Source organism: Ascaphus truei, chromosome 1, assembly GCF_040206685.1.
Source record: "Ascaphus truei isolate aAscTru1 chromosome 1, aAscTru1.hap1, whole genome shotgun sequence".
In the NCBI taxonomy this organism is placed as follows: Eukaryota; Metazoa; Chordata; class Amphibia; order Anura; family Ascaphidae; genus Ascaphus; species Ascaphus truei.
Window position 1 is genome coordinate 467380806 of NC_134483.1, and position 25572 is coordinate 467406377.

The window sequence follows — 25572 nt, forward strand, 5'->3', positions numbered from 1 at the left end:
TGTCCTTCTATGGACTCGGCCTTAGGCTATCCCCTGGCGGCTGACGCGTCACAGTGCGTAGTGAGCCGTCAGCGAGGGGGGACTGGGACCGGCTCGGGAGGATTCCCCTGCTGGTGGGGAACGCTCGCGCGGCCGTCCGCGCCGCCGGGCGCAGCGGGTCCCAGCCCTTATTCTCTTACAGTCTTTTTTCTCTAGGCATGTTAGCTAGTCTCTTATGAAGTCCATAGGAAAAGAAAAAAAAGAAAATATAAATAGTGAAGTCCTGTTGTACGTTATTCAACAAGAGTTAGTAAGTCGTGCACTCACATCCAATTCTCTTGGTAGTAGTTCCTCTTATATTTAGGTGGGTGACGGATTTCAGTTCTTCTTAGTTCATAATAGTCTGGTGGCGGCCAGCTGCATGTATGGTAAAGCCGTGCTGTTTTTGCGTACACTGGCTGCCACCCACAGTATCATACAGAGGGGCATCACTATAGGGGGGACCTATGTCCCAATAGAACTAGTGAGAATTCATAGGAAGAAATGAATAGATACAGTATAGTGTAAGCACATTTTTTTTATTTAGAAGTATTGCACTTACAGTGTACTACACGTGTTCGTTAGGCCCCTTTACCACAGCCTCAAGTAGAGGTACAAGTTTGTGGGGGTCCAAAGCAGAAGTATTGTTTTAGCACTTTGACTAAATTATGGACCATGTTTATTAAGCTGTAAGGCAGTTTATTCTTTTGAAGGGCGGTAAGGTGCTTTAAGCGTCTTAGGCGCAAGTCCCTGCTCACGCGATGCGCGCGCGGGTATGCGCGTGCACACACGCTCACCGGCGCTCGGCGCTTAGGTAAATAACATTTTTATACTTACCAGCGCGCTCAGCTTCCCCTGCAGCGTCACCCCCCTCACCCCCCCCTCCCACGAGCGCTTGCAAAAATTTAAAGGCCAACCGGCGCTCATGCTTGGAGAGCTCTCCAAGCATGAGCGAGCTCAGCGCTAGCGGGGACGCAGCCTTAGCTCTGTTTAGACGCTTAGACTCTCACATCCACCACCAGTTTAAGTTCTTTCAAAACCAAAGCTGTCTCACATTTGTATCTGGTCTGTAACTGTTCCATACGCCCATAATATATTTTTTCTTTAACTGTGCATGCAATGTCTTGTATGTAATGTATACCCTGTTCACTTATATAACTGTATTTGTAACCATGTACTATTTGTCATTTTAACTCTATGTCCAGGACATACTTGAAAACGAGAGGTAACTCTCAATGTATTGCATCCTGGTAAAACATTTTATAAATAAATAATATGGGGATTTTCAAGTACCCACTGTTTATAGTTAAACGTTTGCATTCTCTGCCCCTCTCTCCTTTTTAACTGAATTAGATATGAAGGTTCTGGGTGAAACACTAAATCTGTTTTAACCCCCTCGCTGTCGCTTGCAGCAAAAGGCTCCTCTGAACTCGCTGATCCTCAACATCAGAGGGTGGCCAGCTTTTGTTTTTAGGTGGGCCTATAAATGGGCAGCTGTCCCACTGCTCCCTCTATCCGTGATAAATGAATAACTAAACCTACAGTACACTAAATGATGCCAAAAGTAAACAAGGATTATAAAAACATTAAAACATTTCAAACCTTTATTTTTATTGAGAAGACAAAGCTCAAAATTCTAATGAAAAAAAACAAAACAGAATCTGAATATAAAATGTGTAAATGTGATTTCTGAATTTGCATTTCCGTTAACAGTTTCTCAATATTAGGATTGATTTTTGAGGCTGATAACAGAAGCAGACGGCGCCCACATCAGCATCTGTCACTACAGATCTGTACTTATGTTTAACAAAGTTTATTGCCGAAAACGTCTCCTCAGAAAAAAAATATGGGGAATAACTCTCATTTAAGTTTAATTCAATTATTTAAATTGATTTGATTTATTTTATGTTTTTCATTGTTAAAGAAGTTATTCAAATAGTGTTTATTTTCAAAATGTATGTTAATTTTCATAAGTTTCCCCTTTCCTGTTTTTTTTAATGTTAAGGATTTCGTATTGTTCGTTGCCTTAGTCGAGTACCCAGTTGGTTTTTATTTTTTGCTCCTTCATCAGGTGAAATTACAATTGCCGTGGCGGGCCACAGGTTGGCCACACCTGCTCTAAATAAATGCTTAAAAGTCTCATCTGAAAATCCACTTTTTCAATGAAACATTTAACCAACCTGGGAAACATTAAAAACTACTGTCCTCTCACCCGAGTCCTCCCTTTTTCTCCATGGTCTCACTTACATTTATTCCTACGGTTATTTTATTCTGTCAATATATCAGGTTGGTTAAAAGTTCTTCACAACAGAGATTCATGTATCTCCGTGTTCATTTTTTTATTTAAACGGCTTTTAATCCAAAAATGCCAAAATGCGATGTATGTCAGACGCTCCATACTTTTGCCAATTTTAAAATTACAAAACTAAGAGAAACTGTGATAATGCATTGTGGGTAGTCTGAGCTTTGCATTGTGGGTAGTCTGAGCTTTGCATTGTGGGTAGTCTGAGCTTTGCATTGGGGGTAGTCTGAGCTTTGCATTGTGGGTAGTCTGAGCTTTGCATTGGGGGTAGTCTGAGCTTTGCATTGGGGGTAGTCTGAGCTTTGCATTGTGGGTAGTCTGAGCTTTGCTTTGGGGGTAGTCTGAGCTTTGCATTGTGGGTAGTCTGAGCTTTGCTTTGGGGGTAGTCTGAGCTTTGCATTGTGGGTAGTCTGAGCTTTGCTTTGGGGGTAGTCTGAGCTTTGCATTGTGGGTAGTCTGAGCTTTGCTTTGGGGGTAGTCTGAGCTTTGCTTTGGGGGTAGTCTGAGCTTTGCATTGTGGGTAGTCTGAGCTTTGCTTTGGGGGTAGTCTGAGCTTTGCATTGGGGGTAGTCTGAGCTTTGCATTGGGGGTAGTCTGAGCTTTGCATTGGGGGTAGTCTGAGCTTTGCATTGTGGGTAGTCTGAGCTTTGCATTGGGGGTAGTCTGAGCTTTGCATTGGGGGTAGTCTGAGCTTTGCATTGGGGGTAGTCTGAGCTTTGCATTGGGGGTAGTCTGAGCTTTGCATTGGGGGTAGTCTGAGCTTTGCATTGTGGGTAGTCCGAGCTTTGTGTTATCATTTAAAATAGAAATATTACTACCGCAGGAATATGCAGAATGAATATATGGGGTTACATCGATCTCAGTCTAGGACTTTTCAGCCGGCGGCTGGCTGTTCCCTGCGGCTGAGCGGCGGAAGCTAAATGCTGAAGGTAGACCGGCTGCGGCGAGATGGCTGTGTCGAAAAGGTCCCATTCCGCTCCTCTCGATTGACATAAATGCAAATAGGTTTACCTTTGTGCAGCAGCGGGTCTGAAAATCTGCATTTAACTTTTGCGGCTGCCCCTCACCTCCTCCTGAACCGCAACGTCAAATGACGCCGTGGACGTCACCAACGTGACATCGCACGTCATCGCGTTGCCATGGTAAAGCGACGTCATGGCGTCATTTGACGCTGCAATGTCGCGTTGCCATGGCTACGAGACGCCGTGCGACGTCACGTTGGTGACGTCTGCGGCGTCTTTTGAAGGAGGAGGCGGAAGGTAAGGAGGCGGCTGCAACAGTTAAGTGACTTCCCATCAGGCCCGATAGGCTCGAGTGCGCAGTAAAAGTATATGGGGGCGGACATTTTTGCTGCCCCAAAATGTTGCCGCCCTGGGCTTGGGCCTAATGGGAAATCCACCACTGCCTTTGTGGCAGAGACTTAAATTGTAACTTCCTTGGACAATTTGTTCTGCTGCCGTGTACTGGCTTCTGAAGTGGGAGAACAATAACTTGGCAGAGCAAGAAAGAAAGAGCGCCTATGAACAGCACTCCATATCAATGTAAATGATAATATTAAAATGTAACCTTTATTAGGTATTATAATAAAATAATAATGGACACAAAACACAACATAGAGACATTACATATGTATATAGCTGATATGTTCATACTAGAGATATATACCCGATGCCCCCATGAGGGAAATACATAAATGTCTATTTTATGTTAATGAGTAATAAACTCAACTAATAGTTGTATGAGCAGATTAACTCATAAGTTGATACACAGACATACAGTGTTCTCTTTGTCAAATCCTCACGTACCCTCATAGCACTTAAACTGCTCAAAGGGAGCTAGTTGCAGCTAACAGAATAATACTAAAAATAGAGCACATAAAGAAGCATATATCTTTATATTATATTATAGTTTCCCAATAATAATGGGGTCCGCGTTCCGACGTCCATATGTGGTATACACACAACCTGTATAATTGGTAGCAATATACCTTGTACTGGTGTATAGGTACTTCAGGTGTGTGATGCAAAGGGGGAAACTGAGTGGTAACCTGGGCTTCCTATATATGAATATGAAGCCGCTAGCGTATATGTGGTATCAGATACACTCCAGACAAACTATAGTGGTAAAAATGTACTCATTCCTACTTTTATATAGGAGCGATATCATATAACCCACTATATCTCACAAAAGTAGCCGAAGCATAAGAAGGCTAAACTACAGCATGCAGTGCGGATGAGAAATAAAAAATATTAAATCTCAAAACCCCAAGTACTGAGCTCTAGGTACATTTTTTTTTGTCCCCAGTATGTTCTTTGATTTTTACCATGTAGTTTAATAAACGTTTTTTATTTTTGTACTTACCAGGTAAGTTGTTAAATGCTTTTTCCTGTGTGCGCTGCCCCACCAATCCCTCGCTGTTTCACTGTATTTAGGTACATAACTTGTTGTTCCAGCCGCCATTACCCGGAGCATTGTGTGAAAATCTAGCCCCTCTGTGTTATATTGGCAGTACTTGTATCAAGCACATGAATACCTAGTTGATAATAGTGAGTAGTTTATAGACAAACAGAACGCTGTGTCCACTCTTAAGTGAGACACCGCCTTTGTGTACAGCTTCTCTGTATAGGGTTAATCTATATGAGTTCTTACGTGCCGATAGACAGAACATGATATCTATAAATAAGCACAATAATATCGTCGCTCATGAACAAAGCACCATGCTAATATCAAGCCGCCAGTAACCGGAGCATACTATAAATGTCTAGCCCCTCGATATTACACTGGTATTGCTAGTATTAGACTTATAGATACAGCTCAACCCCCTTATAAAACACTCTGCTTGGGGTCCAAAGAATCACATTGCGTTATAAGCGGATCGCATTAGAAATAATGTACAATTGTATTAATTGTACAATAAAGTATTTAAGATACCAATAATCGTGTTGTAAAATATTCATAAATATGAAAATTGGGAGCCACGCTTTCATCGCGTTATAAGCGGATTCGCGTTGTAACGGATCGCGTTATACCAGGGTTTAGCTGTACCTGGCGATATTCGGTAATACCTTATCAAGACACAGCACGTTGCATCCACTCATAGATGGAACAACACTTTAGTATTTTGCCCCACAATACAGAGCCAATATATTGCTGCTCGTGTGTACCGGTAGACAGCACATAATATTTACTGATGAACACAGCACTGTGGCTACTCGTGAACGGAGCACCACATAAGTATCAAGCCTTCAGATAATCGGCTCACATGTAACTTTGTAATCTATAGTAGTATAGTTTTGATACACAAGTTCTTAACCGGCCGCCCTATTGCAATCCACGTAAGGACGCTACGTCATGGCGACACGCACAATTCTGAAGTGGGAGATCACAGATCAAGACACATATCCATGTGACTTTTGTCAGGTCACTATATTTTGATGCCTCAGGTTTTATACAGTAAAATGTTTAAAAAAATGAATCAAGGGAATATCCTTTACTAAAAACGCTATGGACCCAACTTATTAGCCGTTTACTAAGCGACCTCAAAACATTACCAAAGTAGAACACAAACTTATGACACACGTTTTTTCAGCGACCAGATGCTGTATTACAGTACCTTTAATTGGAAACAACCAGCTCCAGTAATGATGGCAATTAATATAGAATTAATCAAGCTATGGTATTCGAAAGATGACCACATTCCTCAATGATATGAATAAATTCCACAGGGTATGGGATCCCTGGTTCTCAGAGGAAACCTCCCTTGCTCACAATAGAAAATCTACTAACTCTCTAAACCAGGGCACTTGCTGGAGACAAGACCCTAAAAGATTATTTATCGGGTCATCCAAGTACATGGTTATTGTTCAGCTGTATTATATAGATCAAACCAATGGACCCAAACCTGTTGTAGTCAAGGGTCAGATAGGACCTCTACACATTAAATAACTTCATAATATCCCTGTACAAATGGTATCATACTATATACTATCTAAATTGTAACCTAATTATTTCTCCATGTTATGTTTAACCCCACCTTAACCTTTTTTTCCCCCTTTTTGTTCCCACCCCCTCCTGAAAACTCAATCAAAATAAAAAAATTGTCAAAGTGAAAAAATACATTTCTCCACGATGTTGTGGCAAGAGTTTATCGTGCCGGTATTCAGCACAGAATATGCATAGAGGACAAAATATTGTTATTTAGCGAACAAGGTCATTGTTAAGTATGTCGCTGATGTCAGTCAGCAGTGTACGGGTTAACATAGATCTTTTATGGGCAATTTAGCAGTCAGTTGAGCATTGTGCTCCATCAATAGTTTTGTCAAGTGAAAGACCCCTTTCTCGTTCGCCTTTTCAGCTGATTCCAAACAAATTCTTTCCCCCATTTGACTTCTCATTCATCGCTTTCAAATAGAGCAGCAGAAATGCTTTCACTGGCTTCAGCGATAATTCAATTGTCACATACTGATGGACAAGCTGATCTAGCTTCTAAATGAAACTCTAATAATGCCTGAAAGATCAGCACATCATTAATAAGAAAGATGTTCACAAACTATGCAGAGGGAATGTTGGCGAGCTTTGTAAAAGGCATTGAGTTTTGACAGCAGGGACACCCTATCTGCTGCTGCTTTACTTTTGTTTGACCCGGGTGGCAGGTCACTCTTTTCCAAAGAATTTTAGGCTGTTAACCTATGCAAAACCTATCCTGGTCAAATTGGCCAGCAATGCATTGCTACAGTGCTATTTATGCCCCTCTAACACTGAAGGGGCTATGAGAGATCCCAGTTGTGCCTGTGCATTGCTCATGAAAAAGGGGAGATGATAATAGCAGCATTTCTGAATTAGGAGAGGCAATAACAGCCTCCCGAGACCCGTAGAACCTAGTTAGAAACCCATTGGAGCCAGTCGTTTTATGTCCCTGTGGTTTAGAAACATGACATTGTAATCTGTTAAGTGTTTTAGGCGCAATGCCTTTATTTGGATAACATAAAGGCTATGATAACTAGGGAGTCTTTGATCACATGGGGGCAAAAAACAATTACATTTCAAAGGTATAGATATAATTAGCCATTACAGTTGTCTGTTATGGCAACATGAACTGCTGAGTTCGCCACCATTAAATATTATAAAATAGGCTTTCTGTAAAATATTTTGATAGTGTATATACATTAGACAGGCTCTAGGATGTCTGTGTAAAAAGGAATATGACGCTAAAAGTGACACACTATACATATTTATATGTAATTACCCAGAATCCTTGCCTGCAGCTTAACCATTGTGTGACATCACAGTAGGGTAGATGTAGCAGGTTTCTAGGCCTGTGGAAGACATGCAGATGCACTCATGGCACTTAGGACCAGATTCATAAAAGAGTGCTGACTTTTAGCACATCTTTACTCCCATGCTTATGAATAGGAGCTGCACCTTTTTGTGGATCGTCTTTACTGTCATATGTAAACAAACTATTTTTCCACAGAGCTTTTTGTTCTTTCTCTTTTTTTTTAAATTAGTTTCTGATGTTCCTTTCATAGGAACGAATGATTTTGTGTGTAATGATTCAGTAAATTATGATTTATGCTGTAGGTCAGAAATAAGAAAAAAATAAACATCTTTGAGAAAAATTGCTCCTTTATAAAAACAATAAATAATATAAGAAGGTCTTCTCACCACAAATATCTTTTATTCTGTACTATTTTGTGTAAACTCAGTGGAGTCTCTTAAATGTGTTCACATATATGAGGGGATATGATAACTATATACAAATATATTCAGGGACAATACAAGGAGCTTTCAAAAGAACCATTCATCTCACGGGCAGTACAAAGGACTCGGGGGCCATCCCTTAAGGTTGGAGTAAAGGAAATTTCACCAGCAACAAAGGAAAGGGTTCTTTACAGTAAGGGCAGTTAAAATGTGGAATTCATTAACCATAGAGACTGTGATGGCAGATACAATAGATTTGTTCAAAAAAAGGTTGGACATCTTTTAGATGGGAAAGCTATACAGGGATATACCAAATAAGTATACATGGGAAGGATGTTGATCCAAGGAATAATCCGATTGCCAATTCTTGGAGTCAGGAAGGAATTAATTTTTCCCCTAAATGGGGTTTTTTGTTTGCCTTCCTCTGGATCAATAAGTATAGATATAGGATAAAGTATCTGTTGTCTAAATATAGCATAGGTTGAACTTGATGGACGGAAGTCTTTTTTCAACCTCATCTACTATGTAACTATGTAACTATATCACCCCTTTAAATATGTTAACAGCTCAGCTCCGTTTAGTTTGTTTCAGTCTGGGATTAGATAGTAGTACCACATAACTACAGCCACAGACTAGAAAAACTGCTGTGTATACTACAGGTGGGCCCCGCTCGTACGGCGGATTCCATTCCCTGGCGCCACCGAAAAGCGGAACTGGCGATTTTTCGGCTTCTGCATATGCGCAGACTTGCAGTTCCCTATTCCGCGCATGCGCAGACATGGGGGCCCCCTTCTCGGTACTGCCAGATACTCAGCTGCTAAGCACGCCATGCCGGAAAAATGGAACAAGCGCCGAACCTAATGAATATGGATATACATTGGGAAACGCTGTAGGAGCAGAACGCCGAGAAGCGGAGCGCCGAAAAGCGGGGCCCTACTGTATATGTGACAAAATAATATGATCACTTACTTCAATTAACTGTTTGATTTTTATAATGGAAGCTGTTTTTTAATACAGTGGCCTTTGAAAATACGTCCTGGGCCACTATGTACTATACAGTATACTGCTGCGGCACAGTTTATTCGAGCATTTGCCCGTTCTGTGCCGCAGCAGTAGCCTGGCGCGCGCCCGAGAGTGACGGGCGCGCGCCGAAGCAGCGGAAGAGCGCCCTCCGATCGGGGCGCTCTCCCTACCGTTGCCGGGTCCGCCGGGTCCCCCGGAACCCCCTGCCGCTGTCCCGCGATCGCGGGACACCAGGGCTCCCTCGGGGAGCCCCTGGACGCGCGTGCAGGGGGCGCACGCTCCCGAAGACGCGTGACCGCGCGTCTATGACGCGCGGCACGCCGAGGGGCGGCCACTAGCAAGCCGGGAAATCTCCCGGCTTGCGGATCTGGCCGCAGTGTGATAAACTGTGTCGCCAGTGTATACAATAATAAAAACATTTATCCTTTCTCTTTTTTTGTGTTCTACGAACATGACATTTCAAAACCTCTTACTCTTCACTTGTTATAGGTCACTGCAAACACTCTGAGTACTATTAGGCTTCTTAAATCCATACACAAGAAGCATACAGACAGTAACTAATAGAATTGTTGTTGCTGAGTAATAGACACCTAGTCCCCTCAGCAGTACGTAATGTTTTAGATCACAAAGTCCAAAATGACCAAATACTGTAGTTCTAGTTACATACCCTAAAACCTATTCACATTCACAAGGGACATCAAATCAAGCATCGTTACGTGTTAGTGCTCCCGACCCTTATGAATTTGAGCAAGTCCCTTTATGTCTCTGTGTTTTAGAAACATTGCATTGCTGTCTCTTAGGTGTTTTAGATACACTGCTTGTATGGGAGTTAACGTTGGATCAGGTGCACTAACTTGTAACGGCGGCGCTTGATTGATCTGATGTGACTGGACCTCGAAGTAGAAGGGGCTCTACTTCCGATTCGATCAGGCTGGTCGCATTGTTAGTGCGGTCAGCTCGATCACCGCCTGAAAAAGAGCAAGTGCCCATGACATACCCGATATGTCAGAAGGACACTATGAAGGTTAAAAAATTGTAAGAATGAGCACAATTTATGAACTTTGAACCTTCGTGATTTACGGCAATTCTCATCTGTGACAGTGCTCCAATGAGTGGGACTTGAAAAGCATAGTAAGATTTAGCAGCATTTGTGACATGGGTCCTTTGTGCGTTGCATGGTACAAGTAACCTTGCCATCAACAAACAGCTGCCATTCTGTAATAGATAGATACGCAATCACAATGTATGAAATCATAAAGAAATGTTGGCAACACTTGAGATATTAATATTGGTTCAGTGAGTTAATATTATAGGTGTTCTGCATTCAAGGACCAAATGAAGTATGTGCATGTGTGTTTCTTGGCTAAAGAGTGTTCTTACACAGCTGTACTAACATCTGAAGCGTCGATTAAAGTGGTAATCTCTTGAGGTTGATTATCAGGGGTCACGTCACTAGAACCTGTCTATGACATCATAGCCACGTGATGCAGTGCATTGTCTTTTATTCATCTACAACACTATTTACCTGGTAAAAACGGTGCTTTGAATTAAGGCACATATAGAAGAGCAGCAGGGATATCTGCTGCTGGAGCGAGACGTCTTTCAGCCTTCAATTACATTTGCAAAGACGATAAGTAGCTGCCATGCGTACAAACAAAGAGGAAAAATATAAAGTAGCAAAATATTATGAAATAATGAAGCTTTTGTTAAGCAAAGAAGAATCCTGTGAATGTTGGAAGCTTATTCACTGTGACCTGTTTTCTCTTTTAATGAAATCTAAAGGCTTTTTGAAACCTCAGATTGGGGCAGTACATGCTAGTTTTGGGACTGCACGTTACAATATGCCAATGCTTGCCAAAAATGATGGCTCCATGAAGTGCTGCTTTCTGCACATATCGCAATTACCTGCCTGCAATATTCTATAAAGGCATAAATCACTGTTACCAACGTACAAAATATTTATATTTAGCCATTGGAAAACATCCAAAGCAAGCTATCCTTGCATGTTGAAGTGACCATCCCACTTAGCATACAGAACACATTGTGTAAACAACTTCAAAGTGCTGTATGTGTTAAGGAATTGGCATATAACAAAGAGGCGGACACTTGAAGCAGTGGGCCTCAAAAATGTATCCGTATAATCAGCTGTTAATCACGCTGAAGGTAAAATGTGTATCTTATTTGCATCCTCTTAAAAAATACACGCTTCTATCTTTTTTTATCTTGGTCCGCTTCGTTCAAGCATATTAGCTGCTTATGTTTAGGTGGTAAAACATACTGTGTCCAGTATGTTTTACAATTCTTGTCCAGCTAGTCATGGCTGTTTGGAGGGTGGCAACCTCCTTCCTAATTTAAGCTCACCCCCTCCCACATTTAAATGGTTATGGGCTCACTCCATAGCATCTTCCACTCGGGAACTTGCCTGCTTGCAGTTTGGCTGTGACATCTCTAATACAGAGTGCTTTTCCTGGTAATGTACAGGTTAATAAAAGCTTCAGTCAGACTTAGAACTTTGCAACTAATATTGACAGATTTACTATAAATCATTCTTCCTGTTATTACACAGGTTATTAAGAATTTATATTAGCGTTAGGGACCCCTGATATGTGGTCTGCCGTGGCGTTGGCTCAGGGGCTTACAACAATTTTGGCCAAAAATGTCAAACTAAAAGACCATTTTACTTATTAGATATTTATACATATATATTTAGGCACTGTACCGTGTATGAGTCTCACTGGATGTGCTAAAAACTGAGCTTTGTCTGTGTTTTATGTTCTGTCTCTGGTTTTAAAAAATTATGTTTAGGTGGTACCTAGTACAGTCATATGGTGACTTCTGTATTAAATATATATATATATTAACGGTGTAATTCGCCCAGATTAAACCCTTATTTTAATGTTTCACTGGTGTTGGTTCTAGGAGAGATTGCACATTTAAGTAGAGGCAAAGGTTCACATTCAATGTGCCGTGAAGTTGTTTTCTCCTTGTCAGGAAAGTGTAGCCCCATTCCCTGATACGGAGAGAGAAAAATGGCTTCACTGCCTATTAAATTAGGACGCCTCTGTCCATACAGGGAGTGCTTTCATTATTGGAGTGTTCCTTGCTTGTCATTTCCCGCTGCGTTACTCTATTCTGCGTCCTTACCTGCCCAATGCTTCAGAGCCTTGCAGCTCATTTCCAGGTAGCTTGGAGAATCAGTAAGGCCGTCACTAAAGATGTATCACAGGGGAGCTCAACTCTAGTCCTCAAGACCCCCCCAACAGGTCAGGTTTTAAAGATATCCCTGATTCAGCACAGGGTGGTTCAACCAGTCCCTGCTTCAGCACAGGTGGCTCAATCAGTCTTCGACTGAGCCTCTGATTGGGCCACCTGTGCTGAAGCTGGGATATCCTCAAAACCTGACGTGTTGGGGGGGGTCACGAGGACTGAAGGTGAACACCCCTAATTCAGATTCCCTCCCAGAGTGTTCCAGTGAAAATGTAAGATTAATTTGTCCCTTTCTTCTTGTTTTTTTCCCTTTAGGTGGTGGTGTTGTCCACGAAACTTTTGAAGCCGCTTGACATTCCTGAATTGCTGTTCGCAACAGACCGTCTGCACCCAGACATTGGCATTTGACTGTTTATCTTTCAAGCAGATGAGTGATATTCCTGGGTTAAAATCACAACAACATTTGCTCTAATTGCATAATGTCTCAAACATTATCTCCGCAGCAGAAATATCTGCAAAATGTAATATGAATAGTTTTTATTTTTTTTTTTTTTTTGGTTAAAATGTGTATTTAAAAAGGTAATTGCTAAGAGAACGAAGGTTTGCAATGACATGAGCTTTGCTGGGATTCTTATGTCCTATGACAAACTATCGTTTATATACTTTGACTAATGACATTCTTTATCACTTGAGTATGTTTTGTTTTCTCTCTTACTTTTCAAATGCGTTTGAACATGTTCTTCGTTATCTCTTGTGATATAATATTGCCGAGGTACAGTGTATGACAATGAAATGTGTTTTTCTTGGCTATTATACGATGAGTGTTTTAATGCAGAAAAAATAAAAATAAACATGTTTCTAAATGGATAAATGATGTTACGTAATAATTTACTCTTATTATGCTGACAGCTGATTTTACAGGCAGTACATATACTTTTATAGGAACGCTTAATTACAATCTACATTTTTAGTGTGTGATGTATTAGGAGCCAGAGTCACTTGCCCCAGGTCATAAGGAGTTAACTCTGGGCATAGATCCACATGGTAGGGAATAGGAGCTTCATAGTTCTTCAAATGTAAGTGTGGCCTTGGAGATTGAAGAATCAAATGTGCCTCTACACAGTAGCAAGTAGGTTGTGATATCTTTCAAACAGTAATACTCTCCACAAGCCTGAATGAGTTTAACAACTATGATGTTAGTACCTTGCCCCCTGAGCATGTCCTGCTCTGAAAATACATTTCTCTAGTGGAGTGGGGGCAATCTCCAGTCTTCAAGGGCCACCGCCAGATTAGGTTTTCAGGATATCCCTGCTTGCACACAGGTGACTCAGTCGTTGACTGAGCCACCTGTGCTGAAGCCTGGATATCCTTAACCTGACCTGTTGGTGGCCCTTGAAGAGTGGAGACGTCCTCCCCTGCACTAGTGTAAAAAAAACGTAATTATCTTCATTTCGAGCTTCTGAAGATATCATGGTATCCTAAAGACCGCAATGGGCGAGCTCAATTTTAATATTTCTAATGCTTCTATCTCCTGAGCAGTAAGGAGAAAGGATGCAGGCACACGGACTTAACCATAAATCAGTTTTAATGTGCCATAGAAAGCCGAAGTTTTGGCAGTACACTACTGCCTTTTACAAGGCGAGGGCTAAAAGACAAATACACATACTCAAGTATTTATACCCTAGCACTCTGGTACTCACCCCACCTCACTACGACCGTCCACCCTCTGCGACACCGAGGCCCACGTGATGACATCGACGTGCTGACGTCAGAAGGGGCGGGCTCCAGCCTGCCGCGTATGCCTCGTTTGCTATATCTCCTGAGCCTCACATTTAAATAAATAAATAATGATCATCTTTCGAAAGGGCAAGAAGGAATCTTTTAAAGTAAATAAAAAAAATTAAATGTTTTAAAAAATGGTGATCAGTGCGTATTGCTGCTTTATGGGGACAGTCCCAGGTGTAGTCAGACAAAACATTTTTTTCTTCTTTGTATGCCACGATAGACGACCACACTTGAGGTTTAAATGCTATCAAAAGGGTTCTGGAGAGGGATGTGAATGTTAATAATGCATTGAGGTCTTTCATATTAGACAGCATCCACTACATCCTGACCCACAATTATTTCAGCTATGATGGTAATTTTTTCCTCCAGACATGCGGCACTGCAATGGGACCAGGTTCGCCCCAAGTTATGCAAATCTTTTAATGGGTGTGTGGGAAGAGGACCACATTTCGAACCATAACCCATTTGGGGCGAACCTGGTGCTCTGGAAAAGATATATCGGTGCTGTGTGTCTGGAGGAGAACATCAGAGGAATTGGAACATTTTTAAATTCATCTTAACACAAATTCTTGCCATTTAAAGTTTACGTTCAATAGGGAAGAGCCTATTCGTACCGTCAGTGAGTGTGGGACTAACCCGGATCAAGCAGTGACGTCATTAGGAAAAGCGTCGGTTAGCTTGCAGCTGCAAGGAAGAGAGATGAGGGACGCTTACCCGACACTCCCGAAAGAGGGGTTTTGTTTACACGCTGCGGACGGCACTTTTGTAATCGATTGATAAGAAACACTGTAAGTGTAAACTTGTTATATTTTTAGTATTTTATTGAATGTTTTGCAGTATTGCACCACCTTTTCCATTTTCTATTTTTTGGTATAATTGTGGGCTGTATGGTGCGTGAACTCACCTGATCAAGCATACAGAAGGCTGCTGAAAAACCACGAGGGGTTCGTGTATCCTGTAAAGAAGCCGCAGACCAAAGAACAGATTGTATCCACTGCATGTAACATTGAGTCATCTTGTAAGTAGGCAGTCTGTCACTACTTCGCAGATAAAGTATCAAAAGTTTAGACTACTGGGCAATGTTCCTTTGTCTTCTCTTCATCTCCTATGAAGACAAGCAGCATAGAGGTGTCTCTTAAGAAGTTCCAAGTATCCAAATTGGATTTTTCAGGGAATCCTCCAAGTTGGGACATTATTTCTGGATATTTAACAGTGGTACCCCAATCTTACTCACTTAACAAGTATTGTATCATTGTTTCTGGACATTGTCATAGCAATTCCATTAGTGCGCTGGGGATTGCATTCTTTTTCATTTACTATCCTTTATTTATCCTACTTTAAACTTTACTAAGTAGATTTAAAAAAGTTAAATAATTATAGAAAATAAAATTACACCCACAATTGTGTTAATTGTGACATAATGGACAAAAACCTTTCCACGATTGTGTTAGTTGTGAGTCAACGGGCATAAATACATTCCCATACACACTGCTTTATTACATTACATAATTGTCCATTACTTCAAATTAAACTTTTTTAAACCATTTCTGTCTTTAGAAAAACAAAGTGGAGCATTTTTAGGCACTTTTCAAAACCAGTACTGTACATGTTCGTCCCGTGCATTCAGAACACTGGAGACGTGGGCATTTTGGTGTGTGTAAGTGTTCTGGAAAGTGGTTGATTCCATCACAACACATTGTAGCACTTCGAAGAATTCTTTTTGGTGGCAAGTTCTTATTCTTTTGAAAATCTGCCTCCTGTTGATCTTCTGATCTGGGACGTCTTCCTTTTTGGTGCAGGGATTATAAATCTGCAGAGCAAGAAGCAATTGTTCTATGTCTGTATTTGGTAAACCATGTTTGGGATCTGAAATAAGGTTTTATATATATATATATATATATATATATATATATATATATACAGAGTTTTCGACAAACCTATACATTTGCTCGCCCCGGGCGAGTGGATTTAACCCCCGGGCGAGTAAATATTGGTCCAAGCAGCACACGTTTGGTACTAGGTGGCGAGTAGATTTTTTTGTGTGGCGAGTAGATTTTTTGGTGATTTGTCAACCACTGTATGTATATATATATATATATATATATATATATATATATATATATATATATATATATATATATATATATATATACATACTACAATTATTAAGGTTACGGTGGGTTAAAAAAAAGTGACAAAAACCCTCCACATGTATGACATGGTGGGTGAAAAGGGTGATGAAAAATACTTTACTGTATAGCATATAGCAAATAAAAATATCACTTGTGAGCACATTCACATGTCTTAGACAGGTCTGCAACCCTGCTTTTCGCCATTATCACCTAGCATACAGTGCTTCCACTGCAGCAATGGATTCTGGGAAATGACATGCAAATGAGCATACCGTGTAACCTTTTGCCCCAAATCCATTTTTTCATGGAACCCTTATAAATTAAAATGCTTGTTGCATTTCACAGCTTTCAGCATAGCCTGGGTTAAGATACATAATCAGTAAACCCATTCACAGACAGCTGTTTCGACCTTTTCGACCTTTTGGGTCCCATCAGTGTGAATTTTATATATATATACACACACACACACACACACACACACACACACACACACACACACACACACACGATAGATGCTGGGTGCACACAATCATATGAATAAAGACCAAAGTATACTTATCAATAGTCCGAGTGCTTGCAGATGGACGGGGAACACCAACCAGTACCAAAGATATACAGGAAAGTAAATCCGCAGCACTCACAAGATGAAAACATTTATTTTTTAATCAAAAGTCATTAGGCAGTCAAACAAACTCCAGAGCGACGTACGTTTCAGACCCCTAGGTCTTTTCTCAAGCTCTGTAACATCAACAGAAACAGCACAACATATATAGGGGAGGTGAACACATAAAAAAGCAACAGAGACATAATTAAACAATCAGCCACAGCTGCATAGAAGAGACTGTTCCTAGGACTAGCCCTGATGAGCACTCAGCACAGCAAGATAGACGTCAGTACATAGCGTGGCTGATAATGAGTCAAATGAATGCACCTGCATAGAGGTAACCTGTTCCTCCAACCGATATCCCTGCGCATGCGTCGTCACATAGAGATAGTGATGCAAGCCAATTAAGCCATACGGGGAATGTAGGGTCAGGTACATACTCTTAGATTAACCTTATGTCATAATGTAGGTAATGGGAGTAAGATCAAGCTATCTCCAGACATTCACTCATAGGTAACACAATTGTTAGTTAGGTCAAGTTTACCGTGCTTGTTTGCACTTCGAGATTATTTAAAAATAACGTTTTTATATTCAATACATTCTAGAGGCATAAAAAATGATGATTTAATTTTTTCATTAAAAATATATGACCGTGATATTTTTCCCTCCTTCGGACATCTTATTTCCAGTTTAGTTCACTTATCAGCCAACAGATGTCTGTTGACTTAAACGAAGCAGAAGCCCACAGTTGTGCTTGTGATGACTCAATGTTTGAGAAATCAATCAGATTAATTATATTAATAATTACATAATCAAAACATTACTAGCACAAATGTGAGGGCTAAGCCTGAATGGGTTAACATCCATAGAGAATTTTTAGTTACAATGACAAACATGGGAAATAAATTTTTAGGCATTTGTGCTCTAACTTTTTACTTTTTCAGCAACCTGTGCTACAATGTATGTACTTTAGCTGTGTTTAGCTTGCAGAGTTGCAGATGATGTGTGCTGATTGTGAACCTTCAGGGTTATTTTTTAACATCTTTGCTCCAAGGTGAGAAGGAGAAAAAAACAGCACTGTTCTGTTGCGTTTACTAAAGTGTAAGTGGTTGATGGACATGCAGTTACGTACTTGCCAAAGGTCAAACTGAGTGGCTGCTGCACATGTAGCGATTATACAGACAGCTGTAGGGGACGTAACGCCTTTGTCATTGAAGCACCTTCAATCGGCAAAGAGGTGCTAACAATTTGCACACCGTGTCAATCCTCATTATCATATCTTCTGTCTACATGGCAACTAATCGTATCATTTTATAAAAATCTTGAGAAACAGGTATTTATAGTCTGAAAAGCCCACGTATGAGAACAAATGTGTGTATGTGGTCCTATACGTTTACAAGTCTCAACAAAATCCATACTGTAGATTATGATCTGATGCTGTAACTAATGTTAGGAATATTTTTATATGTACTACATATATTTTACATTATGGGGTATGGATTTGAGTTTTGTAAAGAGATTGTGAGAAGTGGCTCATTTTAGAAGGGATACAACTGGTGCCTTGTATTAATACCCATTTGACATTATATATATGTTTTTCCCACCCTCTTTCTGTTTTGATCAATAGTATCACTAAGAAACAAGAAAGAGCACACAGAGAAAGAAACTTAATCAAAATAATTTATACTTTATGTAAACAATATATGCAATTAGCACTTAAAATTTAGTAAAAAAAACCGATCCTATCTCCCCACAACCGGAGCTCTGATGTTAAACGCAGCTACGTCCCAATAGATGGTATACAGCAAACCCACACACCTGGGGGTTAGGGCTATTATTGGAAAAGAGTCCCGGTACTTGTTATGAAGTACTGCTAGTAGCAAAACAGCTGATCTTGGCGTCCTCATGGGGGAGTGTGGACTTCAGGTGTCCATCGTCACGGTCTCCTGCATCCTATGCTTTATCAGGGATGAAGCAAAATAAAGAAAAACCTGGCGCCAAATAGTCAGTGGAATGTCCTGTACTCCTCAAGGGATCCGCACACTTGCTCGACAGACCATGCAAAGAAAAGAACACAAACAAACAAAAATCATAGCGCAACACTGTAGGGTAAGCAGTACTGCACTAATACACACAAACAGTTAAGAATCCTAGCGATTATTAAAATCCTGCGGTTCCTTGTATTTGCCATTGTCGGTCTTGGCATAGTTCTTTTTAATAAATAATTATTTTAATAATCGCTAGGATTCTTAACTGTTTGTGTGTATTAGTGCAGTACTGCTTACCCTACAGTGTTGCGCTATGATTTTTGTTTGTTTGTGTTCTTTTCTTTGCATGGTCTGTCGAGCAAGTGTGCGGATCCCTTGAGGAGTACAGGACATTCCACTGACTATTTGGCGCCAGGTTTTTCTTTATTTTGGTTTATTCTGTTAGTACTGGCAGTATCACCGGGCAGCCATCCTTTATTATAAGTTTTTTAATATCACACTGTGTATTACACTTTAGCGCTAGTTCACATTTTTTTTCTTCACCATCAGGGATGAAGCGTTACAACAACGCGAAACTAATGGACCAAGATCCAGGAGAATTTGAGGAGAGCTTCCTCTAGACAGAAAATACAAGCGGACCGCCACCACCGTGAAATCCCAGAGCTGAGGCCAGGTGACAAGGTATGGCTGTCCTCTAAAAACATACACTTAAAGGTCCCCACCCTCAAACTAGCCCCAAGAATTTTGGGCCCATTCCAAATCTTGGAGAAAATCAATCCAGAGTGATGAAAATACCATCGGTATTCCACATTTCCTTGTTGAAACCTGCCTACCGCAGCCCCCGTTTTCCGGATCCCTCTCCCGCACCACCAGCTCCTCAACTCGTGAAGGGGCAGCAGGAATACAAAGTCCAGGCAATGATTTACTCTAGGATCTCAAGGGGAACCACCCAGTATCTTATCCACTGGAAAGGTTACGGCCCAGAGGAACGCTCTTGGATTCCACACCACCAAGTCCACGCACCTGAGCTCATCAGGAAATTCCACCAGAAATACCCCCTAAAACCCTGCAGAAATCACCTGGAGTCTCTCTTGAAGGTGGGGGGGGGTGTACTGTGAGGACTCGGGAGCCCCGTGGACCTCTGCGTGCTCACGCAAGGCACTGGCCTCCTACTCCGGCACTCGTTGCTGGCTCCCTGGAATCCCACGCGCACTTCCTCGCGCACGCGCAGGGCTTCCCCCGCTGGAGCGGCGCACTCTACTCGCACGGTGCGCATGTGCATACCCTGCATAGCGGATTGGATTCCAGATTGCGTCACGCATCATCAGCGCTGTGTCAAGAATATTCAATCTATTTCAGCACTCTAACATGTCTAGCTACCCCCAGCCTATCGCTGTCTCTGCAGAGGCCGCACCTCCGCTCCACCCCCCCTTGGGGATTGGCTCCCTCTGCATATATATGCTCAGCTGTGCCACTGGCACTTTGGCTGAGCATAGTTTCTTGTTCCCTGTGCTCACCTCTCCTGTGTTATAGATATCCTGCCTTGCCTTGCCTTGTGATTACCTGTGTACCAACCCGGCTTGCCTTTGGACTACTGCTTCTTTGGACTACTGACCACGGCTTTGAACTTTGACGATCCGCCCCTCCCCAGCCCTGACCACGGCTTTGAACTTCGACGATCCTCCTCTCTCCAAACCTGACCTTGGCAATACTGCCTTCAACGCTCTAGGCCTCTCCTGCACCGAACTTGGCAAGTATAACGACTACCCTGATCTCTCCATCCCAGACCCGGCTACCAAGACTATCCTACACTCTGGACGTGGCCCCTGTGTCTGTGTCTAGTGCTTGTCTATTCCCATCTCAGTAAAGGGGTCTCGTCCTGTTTGTGGTGAGCACAGCTCAACAGGAGGCAGGGGCTGGTGCCGGCAGTGTGCGGGGGGAGAGCAGCAGTAGGCGGGCTGGCAATCCGGTCACCGGAGCTCCGCCAAGGGCACCGCCATCTTTGTTATGCACGCACATGCGCAGTGGGCTTTGCGCATGCACAGGAGCATTAATGGAGCGGCGGTCATTAGATAAAGTACTCCACAAGGGAACTACAGTGTGCTGCTATCCGGGCCGAGATGAGGCCGATCATCTTTTCTCTCTGAAGAATACGCCAGAGGAAGATGCCAACCGAGGCTACAAGCTTGAGCCAGAGGTACGAGAATGGACGTCCTCACTGCCAGGGAAGATCAAGGTGTTTATCCAAAACATCTCTCCGTACACCATGCCCCTCGACCAAGGCCAACGTTACCCCCATTGAGACGATGGCCGCTCAAGTGAACACCGCTGCCGTGCAAGATCCACCAGCTGGGCTGGCATTCGACTTCGATGAATCAACCCTGTCCACCGAGTGGAAGGATCGGCTAACAGCCAAGTTGGAAGAACACAGGGAAGTGTTCCCCACCAGCGAGATGGATGTGGGCTGCAGCCGAAACGCCCAGCACACCATCCGGCTAAATGATACTACGCCCTTCCGGGTGTGTTCCCGGCACATCGCTCCCAGAGATGTGGAGGACGTGAGAGACGTTCTACAAGAAATGGAGACGTTGGGCATTGTAACAGAATCCCGTAACCCCTACGCATCATGGATCATGGGGGTGTGGAAGAAGAATGGGTTGGTCCGATTGTGTGTCAACTATCGGACCTTGAAAAACCGTACCATGCCTGACCAGTACACCCTTCCGCGGATTGAAGAAATTCTCAACACGCTGTCGGGAAGCCAGTGGTTCAGTGTGCAGGACCTGAGATCTGGGTACTACCAGGTACCAATGAGTGCAGAAGACCAAGAGAAGAAGGCGTTTGTATGTCCCCTGGGCTTCTACCAATTTACCCGCATGCCCCAAGGCATTTGTGGTGCTCCAGCAACATTCCAGTGTTTGATGGAGAAGACCATCGACGACATGAACCCACAGGAATGATTGGTCTACCTGGACGATATCATCGTCTTCGGCAAAACTCTGGAGGAACACGAAGAACGATTACTGAAAGTATTGGATCGGCTGGGCCAGGAAGGCTTGAAGCTGTCTCTGGACAAATGCCGGTTCTGACGCACATCGGTGACCTACGTGGGACACATAGTGTCCACAGATGGAATAGCTACCGACCCCGCCAAAGTTGAAGCTGTGGTGAACTGGCCAAGACAAGAAAACATCATGGAGCTACATTCCTTCCTAGGATTCTGCGAATACTATCGCTGCTTCGTGGAGGGATATTCAAGCAAAGCGAAGGTCCTCATCAACCTTCTCAAGATATACCCCAAGGAGACAGGGCGGAAGGCCACCTCCGTGCAACTGCCGTTCGACGACAAGTGGACAGCCGCCTGTGAAAAGGCATTCATCGGCCTGGAGAAAAGCTTAACGGCGGCGCCCGTTCTCGCTTACGCCGATCCCAAGCAGCCTTGCATCCTTCATGTGGATGCGAGCTTTAACGACCTAAGTGCAGTCTTGCACCAGAAGTACCCGTCTGGCATCCGACCAGTGGCATACGTCAGCCGCAGCTTGATCCCCAGCGAGCAGAATTATCCCGTCCACAAGTTGGAATTCCTCGCTCTCAAGTGGGCAATTGTGGACAAACTCCATGACTATCTTTATGGAGTCACCTTCGAAGTGCGTAAGGACAACAATCCATTAACGTATATATTGACGTCCGCCAAACTAGACGCCACCGGACACAGATGAACTACCAGTTTACGCTGAAGTCCAACCAGGGCCCCTGAACATCGGAGCTGATGCTCTATCCAGAAGACCGGGACTGAGTACCACTCTGGACAAAGACCTCTGGGAAGAAATCCCTGGACCAGGGATGCGGGCTATGTGCTCAACCGCAGCCATTGTGGAAGATAAAGTGGCCTTCTCAGAACTGAGGGTCAGGGATTCATTGGGATGCCAATTCAAGGATATCCCTGTCGCCTATTGTCACCCAGATGGAATGAATATCACCCCAGACAAGATTATCGCCTGGACGGATCTGGTTCAATGCCAGATACAGGATCCAGTGGCTGGAGCTATCCGCCAGGCCATCTAGCAAAACAAGCCTTCATTGATGAAACGTGCTCCCAGCGACACGGTCGCAATACTAATGCGGGAAGTGGACACATTTGAAATCGGCAAGGGTCTACTCTATCGGGTGGTGGAATACCATAACCACCCAGATAGAAGGCAACTGGTTCTAACCAGAAACCTGCAGCATGTGGAACTTAGATCACTACACGATGAACATGGGCATCTTGGCATGGACATGACCTTCCGCTTAATCCGAGACCAGTTCTTCTGGCCTCGCATGAGAGTTGGTAGAACACCACTTCCGCCGCTGCTCACGGTGCATCCAACGCAAGACGCTCCCTACCAGAGCCGCTCCAAGGGCTCACCTGAAGAGCTCGGGTCCCCTGGACCTCATATGCATGGACTTTTTATGTATCGAACCAGATGCCTGAGGCATCGGCAATGTATTGGTGATCATAGACCACTACACCCGTTACGCCCAAGCTTTCCCCATCAAAGACCAGAAGGCCATCACGGTGGCCAAGATCTTATGGGAGCGATACTTCATACATTATGGGCTAACCAAATCGGCTGCCCTCAGATCAAGGGTGGGACTCATCCGAGAATTACTGAAGCTGTTAAATATCACAAAGTCCTGAACGACTCCTTAGCATCCGGAAGGAGATGCTCTGCCGGAGAGGTTCATCCGGACCTTCCTCGACATGCTCGGCACCCTAAAGGGCTCTCAGAAGAGTGAATGGAGTAAACATGTGGAGTTCTTGGTGCATGCCTATAACTGCACCCACCACGAATCTATGGGATTCACTCCCTACTTCCTAATGCACGGCTTCCTGTAGACATACGTCTGAGAGTATCGACTGACGGGTTACCCAACATGACGCATTTCAAGTACGTACAGCAGCTCTAAGAAAGCCTGCGACGAGTCTACCAGCTAGCAGAGAAAGCATCAGCGATCCGGTCGCTGGAGCTCCGCCATCTTTGTTATGCACGCGCATGTGCAGTGGGCTTTGCGCAGGAGAATGAATAAAGCGGCGGCCATTAGATAAAGTACTCCGCAGGGGAACTACAACCCCCAGTAGCCCCAGGGGCTGCAGTCACATGCCGCACAACAGCCAATAGGGCTGCGAGGCTCTCCTGTTCTGCAGTAGATACTTTTGGCGCGCTGAGAAGACCACGCCAGTCGGAGCTGGGACACGGAAGGGTGAGGGTGTAGGTGCAGGGATTCAGTAGACCCCTGCACTAGGCCAGAGACCCCCCTTATAGTACCCAGCTAGGCCACGACTCCCCTGTAAATTTGTGGCTGCTACAGGGATAGGCCCTTAGACAGGGACACGGCCCCTTTCTGTGATTAGTGTCAGGGACACAGCAAATGATGCCATGCGGCCTGTGGTCTGGGACCAGACCACCAACGCATAAAGAGACTGTTAAGGTGGGACCCTCCTGCTGGATATCACCCCACGTGGAGGCGTACTCATTTCTGACGGCGACTGCGTGGGACCGGACGGCCCCTTGTTTTCCGTTGGCGCTACCGGGTGTTGGAGCACCCGGCAGGTATAACCTATCTACAAGTGCACCAACTCTAACACTGATTGTGGGCAGCGCTGTCACACATACATTGGGTGAGTTGTCTTCTGTGGACACTGGGAGGTTGAGTGCCCAGGGCACCTCAGTAATTTGGGGAAAACCCCACCAGGGTGTGGACAGGATGTTGGACAGAGGGTACGGCCCTGTGGGGCCTGTATTATACTGCATATTGTTATTGCATGTTCCGTAAACCTGTTATCATATGCACTGTGTGTACTTATTGTATTGGGTCCTGTGGAGGGGTTATCCGGGGCTGTCAGGATCCCTCACAGGTGGAGGCGCTGTCACCAGACGATCCAGGTACACCCCAGGCTCCCAGGAGCGGAGGTTCAGGCCTCCTGTGAGCCACAGGTAAAGCACCACACACACTTGTTAGCCGCCACATCTCCCATAGGGTGGGGGAAACAACGCTATATGTATTTGGGGGTTGGGGGTATTTTTATATATGTATTGGGGGGGTGAGGTTATTTGTTATATGTATTGATTACACCACCCCCTCAATACATATAAGTACTGGGTGGGAGGGGGTCGCATCTTTTAACATTGTGTCTAGTATTTTTGGAGAAGCCATCTGGCAACCCTATAACCTCATACAGTAGATGTTAAAAGTTGAGGTTGAAAATAATAATGTTCTCATTATTAGCACTTTTTTCTAATTTATTTTTATTTATATTTTTAAATATGTTTGAATAAATTAAACCCAAACACCTAATATGGACACATAATGAAGAAAGCAACATACTAACAAATGCAAACCATGAAGTTCCTGCTTTACCATTATTTCGTTTTTGCGCCCATTACATGATTATAAGCTTCTTGATATAGATCACATCTAAAGGAAAATGCATGCATTACTGCTCTCTGCTCTCTCTATTTCTCCTATTTTTGGCACTAATTAGAGATTTATTGTGCCTACACCACCTTACTTTGTATAATTATATTACCATGTATTTGATCCTTTATTTTTACATCTTGTTTTCTGTTTTGTTGCAACATCAATGTAAAATATCTTTAACCTTTTAGGTTGAATATTTTTTTCTTAATTATCACTTTTAAAGAAACTTTTTTTTTCAATCTAATACATTGAATCTATCCTTTATTTATAATGCATTACTCCAAAAATATTGTCATCAATTTTTTTAGATTTCTGGGGATCGAGCATTATTGCTATTTTCCTAATAGCATG

The 25572-nt window shown here is 43.1% G+C and overlaps 1 protein-coding gene across 1 annotated transcript in view; it reads left to right on the forward strand.

Annotated features, from left to right (window-relative positions):
* The window catches only part of SCFD2 (sec1 family domain containing 2), a 644096-nt gene extending 630975 nt beyond the window's left edge, over nucleotides 1–13121 (forward strand). Inside the window, exon 9 of the mRNA XM_075566606.1 lies at nucleotides 12566–13121. Coding sequence (XP_075422721.1) covers nucleotides 12566–12658 — 93 coding nt within the window. The 3' untranslated portion in view covers nucleotides 12659–13121. The remainder of the gene's footprint in view (nucleotides 1–12565) is intronic.
* The last annotated feature ends 12451 nt before the right edge of the window (nucleotides 13122–25572 follow it).